This window comes from Artemia sp. Qi Xiang Cuo, chromosome 6 (genome assembly GCF_049724085.1).
Source record: "Artemia sp. Qi Xiang Cuo chromosome 6, ASM4972408v1, whole genome shotgun sequence".
Lineage (NCBI taxonomy): Eukaryota > Metazoa > Arthropoda > Branchiopoda > Anostraca > Artemiidae > Artemia > Artemia sp. Qi Xiang Cuo.
In genome coordinates this window covers 63,450,810-63,459,281 of record NC_142799.1, presented here as the reverse complement: position 1 = coordinate 63,459,281, position 8,472 = coordinate 63,450,810, and the positions used below count along the sequence as shown (strand labels likewise).

The 8,472-nt window shown below is 36.0% G+C and overlaps 1 protein-coding gene across 1 annotated transcript in view; it reads left to right on the top strand.

The window, feature by feature from the left end:
- Positions 1 to 8,472, top strand: part of AQP (aquaporin) — a 78,027-nt gene that overhangs the window by 48,319 nt on the left and 21,236 nt on the right. Inside the window, exon 5 of the mRNA XM_089090295.1 lies at positions 3,782 to 3,920. Coding sequence (XP_088946421.1) covers positions 3,782 to 3,920 — 139 coding nt within the window. The remainder of the gene's footprint in view (positions 1 to 3,781; positions 3,921 to 8,472) is intronic.

Sequence of the window (8,472 nt, the reverse complement as noted above, 5' to 3'; positions counted from 1 at the left end):
GTGTGTGTGTGTATGTGTTTGTCTGTGTGTTTTTGTGTGTGTGTGTTTGTGTGTGTGTGTTTGTGTCTGTGTGTTTGTGTTTATGTGTGTGTTTGTGTTTTTGTGTGTGTTTGTGTTTGTGTGTTTGTGTGTGTTTATGTGTGTGTTTGTGTGTGTGTGTGTTTGTGTGTCTGTGTGTGTGTGTTTGTGTGTGTGTGTTTGTGTGTGTTTTGTGTTTGTGTGTGTGTTTTTTTGTGTTTGTGTGTTTGTGCTTGTGTATATGTGTGTTTGTATTTGTGTGCGTGTGTGTGTGTGTTTGTGTGTGTGTTTTTGTGTTTGTGTGTCTGTGTGTGTGTGTGTTTTTGTGTGTGTGTGCTGTGTGTGTTTGTCTGTGTGTTTGTGTGTGTGTGTGTGTTTGTTTTTGTGTGTATGCGTTTGTGTGTTTGTGTTTGTGTGTTTGTGTTTATGTTTGTTGTGTGTTTGTGTGTGTGTGTGTTTGTGTGTCTGTGTGTTTGTTTGTGTTCGTGTGTGTTTGTTTGTGTGTGTGTGTGTTTGTGTGTGTGTGTGTTTGTGTGTGTGTTTCTGTGGGTGTGTTTGTGTGTGTGTGTGTTTGTGTGTGTGTGTTTCAAGTATTTAGATTTTGTTTTCGTTGAAATGTAAGAGTTGGATTATTTCAGTAGTGTTTTGTGGTTTACCTGTGGCGTCGTGTCTTGATGTGTCAAGTTCGTGTTGGACTTTTTCGTTGAAATGTAGAGTTGGAATATTTCGTAGTGTTTTGTCGTGGTTTGCCTTGTCTATGACTTTCTGAAGATGTTTCAAAGTTCATTTTAGATTTTTTTTTCGTTGAAATGTAAGAGTTGGATTATTTCAGTAGTGTTTTGTCGTGGTTTACCCTGTCACTCTTACATTCTCTTGACGTTTCAAAGTTCATTTTGGACTTTTTTGTTGAAATGTAAGAGTTGGAATATTTCAGTAGTGTTTTGTCATGGTTTACCTTGTCACTCTTACATTCTCTTGATGTTTCAAAGTTCATTTTTGATTTTTTTTTCGTTGAAGTGCAAGAGTTGGAATATTTCAGTAGTGTTTTGTCATGGTTTACCATGTCACTGTTACATTCTCTTGATGTTTCAAAATTCACTTTGGATTTTTTTTCGTTGAAATGTAAGAGTTGAACTATTTCGGTAGTGTTTTGTCGTGGTTTACCTTGTCAGTGTTACATTCTGAAGATGTTTCAAAGTTCATTTTGGATTTTTTTCGTTGAAATGTAAGAGTTGGAATATTTCAGTAGTGTTTTGTCGTGGTTTACCTTGTCACAGTTACATTCTGAAGATATTTTACATGTCATTCTAAGAGATGTAAAAAAAAAGTTGAAAATATATATTATGTTAAAAAAAAGGGGGGGGGGGGGTGAGAGGGGGTCAGAGGGAGGAAGGTTAGAGGGGGGAGGGGGTTAGGTTCAGGAGTTGGAGGGGGGGGCAAAAATTTGAGGGGAGGGGGTCCTTGGGGTTGGGGTAGGGGACCTTACAACACTGTTCAAATAGTGGCTGTGTATTATACCGAACACAGTTGAGAATCGCCCAAATAAAATAAAATATGTATCTCTGAATAGGAGTTAGCATTCCCTCAGATGGTTTACCATTTTCGTATCTGTCAACGCCTATAATCATACCATAATGAAGAATCATGTTTAATATTAAAACATCCATAACAATTCGAATAACTCATCGTCTGAGTTTTTATACCCGTGTTCAAGGTCAAACATAAAAAAAAACATACCTAAATTAATTGCTTAACAGACAGAATTTCATAGCCATTCACTTTATTCAATAATACCATGAAAACATCCGTCGATGTATGCATGATATGTCATAAAAAAAACCACGCCTAACGCATTGCCATAGAATTTCGTAACATCCAAGTTCGTTTACCCACACCTTGACTTTTAACAGAAACATGGAATTTAATATCAAAATCACTGTTTCGTGAACAACACGAATTTTCATGGTAATCTGGTTCTAATTAGAACATAAAAAACCATCCACAGATATGACTTTTTAGACGTGCTGATTTTTTTATGATACATGTTAATCACTGCCCCCGTTGTATGGTATGGGTACTACCCCCGTCGGAACTGTTACAGCTATATGGGGGGACACCCCCGTTGTAACTGTTATAGCTATATGGGGGGACACCCCCATTGTAACTGTTATAGCTATATGGGGGGACACCCTCGTTGTAACTGTTATATATACACTACTAATAATGTAGTTGTTGAAGAAATTGGGGGATAAAACTGCCCCCTGACGGGCACCTTTACGGACTGGTATCAAAGGTGACCGTGGGGCTGGCGGAAGGCCTTTATCGGGAGGGAGCTTGAGTCGCACGCGAAGGCGAGAGTAAAGATCACGGATAGCCAGGATATCATTTGAGTTCACTCCTTTTTTAGCTGAGTTTAGCAACATAAGCGCATGAATCAATGAATCAAACGCTCTCTGTAAGTCTAAGCCCCCGATCGCTAGGCTTTCTCCTGATTTGTGTGCATCCAGGAGTGCATATGCAACGACATGGAGCGCTTCAGCAAAACCAATACCGCGTTGGAAATCGAATTTTCTTGGTGGACTGTAACACAGTTTTTCAAATTCATCTACGAATAAAAGTTCAAATAACTTGCAAAGAGAAGTAGCAATCTTGATTGGACGGAAAGAGGAGCATTGCATGGTAAATTTTCCTTTTTTAGGAACTGGCGTAAGATCTCCAATTGAGAAAGTGGTTGGAACAATACTCTGAATGAGGATAATCTGCATCAGGAGAGTTACATGACTAATGAGAGCGGACCCACCACTTTTTAGATGGAGTGCGCTGATCTCGTCAATTCCGAAAGATTGTTTATGTTTTAGATGAGAGATAGCCTTGCATACAGCTCCCTCTGTTACAACATAATAAGCCTGAGGACAACTATCTAAGAAGTCGTCTAACTCAGCTCAGTATCTTTCGTTGAGGGCTGGGTCAGGTAATACAGAATATGAATAAAGAAGACGGAACTATAATTATATTTTTGCTTTCATTTATTGGTGTTTTCATTTTCATTCAGGATTTTATTAGCTAAAAAATTTACCGCTAAAAAGTTCAAATAGTTCGCGTTAAAAAAATTAATTCAAAAAAGTAGAAAGATTTCTCTTGACCCCTTTTTGCAAAATGTGTCTTTATTGTTAGCCCATTTTAAAACGAAATTATAATAAAAGACATAAATAAAGAGAATATGACTAACATTCTATTTCTGTTTTCCATGTCTGTATAGATTCTATTTTCTATTTTTGTATGAATTCATTCTATTTCTATTTCTGTTTAGATTCATGATGCGGCTAAACGGTTCAAATAGTTCACCACTGAATATTACCGGCCTTTCTTTTTTTCCTCCTTGACGAGATCAGTTTTCCACCTTATCAGTGGAAATTTCATATTTGCTTCATTAAAAAAAAATAAAATAAGAAATAAATACTATAATTATTTATATTCAAAATATGTTTGGAAGCTTATGTTTCATCAGTAATTTTAATTACTGTTGGTATTCTTTCATTGCTAAGATTTTTTATATTTGTATTTAGACATATACATATATATTATATATTCTTCATATATGCATATATACTATACATACTATATATATATATATATATATATATATATATATATATATATATATATATATATATATATATATATATATATATATATATATATATATATATATATATATATATATGTATATATATATACTTCATTTAGTTTTCTTTTTTCTAAGATCCCTGTTTTACAAGGTGCTATAGTTGAAGGCATTGGAACTTGTATATGTCGGCTTGCTTCTAAGGCGCTTTCGGACGTGGATCTATCTGTCAGCTTTGCCTTAGATTCACTTATTGGAACTTCTATCGTCTTGGCAGGTATTTTTTTTTTCTTCTGCTTTACTTATTTGTAGCTAACTGAATATTTTAGAGGTAAGAGAGTAACGAAGGTAAATTTTACAAGAAAAAATGCTGATTTCATATATAAGGGCCAAATACTGGGCCATGTTAGCATTCTGATAGGGAAGTATTTGTTTGATATAGAGCAATGTATGCATATAATTTTTCTTTATTTTGACATAATGATAATGATTTAAATATAATCTGTTAATACAAAAGATGTGCTGCCACTTTTTCTCTTCGTCCTAGTTTAAGACTAGATTTTTATATAGATAAATGGACATGTTGCCTGAATTGCAGGAAAGCTTTTCCAGGACGTCAGTTATATGGATGAAGAGTAGCTAATAGAAGCCGACAAGCGAAAGCTTCAAGAATTCCTGAAAAAAAAAAAATAGTGTAGAAGGCTGAACAGTTCGTGACTACACATCGACGCTACAAAGACCAAAGCTATGTCAATTAGCAAGTCACCCATGGGAATTCAACTAGGAGATAGGGAAATCGAACAAGTAACAAACTTCAAGTATCAAGCAATACAGTATTTTCCAGTGGCGACTTTACGCCCCATTACGCGCCAAAACATCTCTAGACAACAGAGCATTTCAAAGACTTCTAACAGTCTGGAAGTCCACAGTGTGCTCACATAAGCAGAAACTCAGACTGTTCCAGAGCAATGTTTTGTCTGTTCTGAGTCACTCTACGGAATACCTAAAGATAACCGAGCAACAGGAAAAATGTCTTACCCCCTTTGAAAAAAAACCTTTCTTTGTCGGATCCTGCGAATCATTTAGAAATACCATGTTATCAACGACGAGATCCGTACTCCCATATGCCAACCAGAAACCACCTCCATTGTGAGGCAACAAAGATGGCGATACCTTGGACATATTCTCCGCATGCCAGATCATAGACTTCAAAAAAAACTCTTCCACTAGCAACCGGAAGGTACCCATCACCGAGGAAGACCAAAGAACACGTTTCGTAGAACATACGAACGTGACAGAATAGCCCTCCAGACGAGTCTCATCAAAAACTATCCTTTTGAAGTTAGCTGTATCGAGAAAGAGAAACATATATTTTCCTAAAATTACACAAGTTTTCTCAGGCCAATAGCTTTTGATATCAAGGAGGCACACTTGTGCCTCTTTAAACAGGCGACCTACCACAATGTTAAGCGATTTCCGGTCCTAGCGGTCGCAGAGAGACAGCGGTGATTGCATTTTGTAGCCCAAGCTCCAACTAAGAAACGTGCAAAATTTCACCTCCCTCCGACTTTATCTTCATGGGTAAAAGTGGGTCGGAAGTTTCGATCCTCCGACCACAGCCCCCCTTTAACGTTGTCCGATTGTGCTGAAATTTAGAGGTTAAGCTTTCCTGGGCCTCGGGAGTTTATCCTCGAAATTTCAGCTCAAACCGATCACTCCTTCCCTGTTTTCCAAAAAACAAATATAGCCACTTAATGTTTATTTCTCTTTTTTTTATCAGCCACGCCTACAGGCCACAGTTGGCAACTGATCCGGGTGAATGAGGACTCATTCGAAGCGGAATTCGACCTGTTAGGGCCTTTTGATATTTTCAGACCGAAAAAATTTTTCCCCCAATTTACATGTACGAAAAACCTCGTTTTCCTATAAGAGCCCTTGTTAATTTTCTCAACCACAGCCCCCCCTTTAACGTTGTCCGATCGAACTGAAATTTAGAGGATAAGCTTTCCTGGGGCCTGGAAGCTTATCCTCAAAATTTCAGCTCAATTCGATCCTTTATTCCCTATTTTCCAAAAACTAAATATCAAGTTTTGTGGGGATTTGCTTGCGTCAAAAATAGATACGAGAGACTAAAATAATATAACAAGTGTCTCTGTGGTACAATGGTCGTTGCTCCTGACTGTCAGGCGGAAGATCCGGGTTCGATTCCCTGTCAGAGAAAATTTTTTATATACTGAATTTAAAGTTTATAAAAGAAACTCAGTTTCTTTTTTTAAACTCAGTTTCTTTTTTAAATCCGCTTATCCTCGAAATTTTAGCTCAATCCGATCACTCCTTCCCTGTTTTCCAAAAAACAAATACAGCCACTTAATGTTCATTTCTCTCTTTTTTTTATCAGCCACGCCTACAGGCCACAGTTGGCAACGGATCCCGGTGAATGAGGACTCATTCGAACCGGAATTCGACCCAGCAGGGCCTTTTGATATTTTCAGACCGAAAAAATTATCCCCCGAATTTACATTTACGAAAAACCTCGTTTTCCCATAAATTTACATTTACGAAAAACCTCGTTTTCGCATGTTAATTGTTGAAATTCCTAAAAGCAAAGTATTTCAACATTATATTGGATCAAAATAATCCTCTCAACCTGATAAGACCGACTGCAAGCTTCCAAAAATTCCAGCTCTTTCCCAGAAGTTTTTTTTTTGTCGAAAAACAAAAATTTTAATTCAGAAAAAATTTTAATTCAGACAATGAAATAACAAACAAAACAGAATTCAAGCATAAAAGTTTAAAAAAATGTACAAGTATCAAGATTGAAAGAATCCCAATTTCGGCAAAAGGCTTCTTGAAAACACCCTGTTGAGAAAGAAAAGAATGTTACACAATCATCAAACAGTTAGTCAAGCAATAAAAAGTAATAAACTGTACAAAAACGTGCAGAAATTATTTGAAAAAACTACGTTTTCTAAAGAGTTAAAGAGGCTGAGTTACAAGGTCGAACCTTAAAACGTACCGGGATTAGGAGGCACAGTTGGGGGGCTTCTGCCCCCCAAACCCCCCCCCCCGCTTTTGCAGCCTCTTTTGTTAAGGTTTTTTTAAGTCCTGTACCCTGCAATCAATTGGTCGTACCAATACGAATGAAATTGTTTCAATGGCATTTTTTTAATATCTTCTGAGGATTTGGCAATGACTACTCAGTCTGTTACAGTTATAACTACAAACTTGTCTCTTTGCCGGGTAGTGTTATGTACTCAGTGTGATCATTATTTGAAAAAAACTGTTGGATTAAATGTTGGATTAAATTCCTTTTATTTAAATAACAATGATTGGGTCGATCAGTTCGTGGAAGCATAAATAATAAAAAAAAATGAGAGGAAAGACAAGAAGAGACAGATGATGGGAAAGATATCAGCAACTTGTAAGGTTTAAATCCTGATCACTCTTCAAAAACTAGACCCGTTCTAATGGAATCCAAAGAATTATAAGAACTGTAAAGACAAACCTGTAGTACCAACAAACGAAGATCAAAAAGAAACCTAAAAAAAAATTCAAAGTCTAATGAAAGTACCAAACGAGGAGCACACTCAATCCAAATCTTAAGGCAATATACAAGGGTCCATGCGACATCAGACAAAACTGAAGTACTAAAATCAGATTTTAGTGGTGGAGTCAGCTAATTTTTAATATTCTGGGAGCTAAAGAGGTGATAATTAGATCGATTATATGCAAAAATAAAGTAAATCTAAGGGACCTGGGACCTGGGATACCCAGTTTTAGATATCGAAGTCAGGTCAAGCAGCAGATACACTGTTAATTGAAGTGCCAATCTATGCAAACATAGGAGATGCAAACATAGGAGATGCAAACATAGGAGATGCAAACATAGGAGATGCAAACATAGGAGATGCAGCAATATATCAGTATAGAATTACGTTTATATCGAATATATCAAATTATAATTACGGCAGTGAATTTGAAAATGCGATCTCTATATGCAAATGAAGATTTAAAACAGCAATTCAAACTTCGAAACAAGTATAAATCTCCACAAAAGATTACTCAAAAGACGTAAGTGATTATTTCTTAAAGGTTAATTAAAAAAAGCTTTTTCCACAAAATAAGTTTTTCAAAGAAAAGTAAAGAACTCCATTAAACAAACAATGAGCAAAAATAAAATCAAATAATCTACCAAGCGTGAAAGTACAACAAATCAGCATCGATAAATAAATGAAACCCAAACCGAACAGAAATTACAATAATTAACCAAGTCAAATTCAAAACGAGCAGAAATTAACATAAGTTGGGCTCAAAACCGCTATGCCTTTCCAAGGCCAGAACATAATTTGCACTTTACTGAAACAAATATAAATGTTTTTACTTTTATAACTTAAATAGATCAAATAATCTTAACATTTTGATTACTAAATATGTATCAAACAGTTCGTGGTAATCAAATGTAAGTAAGGAGTGACCCGGCTCAATATTAACCGAAACTCTAGAAACCGGAATTTTGATACCCATAGATACATCAATAGAATCATATTTTTATGCTGATGATACAAATATATAAGTTTCATTAAGTTTAGTTTTACCCATGAAAAGTTACGCGCCTGAGAAAATTTGCCTTATTTTTGAAAAAAGGGGGAAACACCCCCAAAAAGTCATAGAACTTTAATGAAAATCACACCATTGGATTCAACGTATCAGAAAGCCCTACTGCGGAAGTTTCAAGATCCTATCTGCAAAAATGTCGAATTTTGTATTTTTTGTTAGAAGAAAAATCACGGATGCGTGTTTTTTTTGTTTTTTTTCCAAGGGCTTATCGT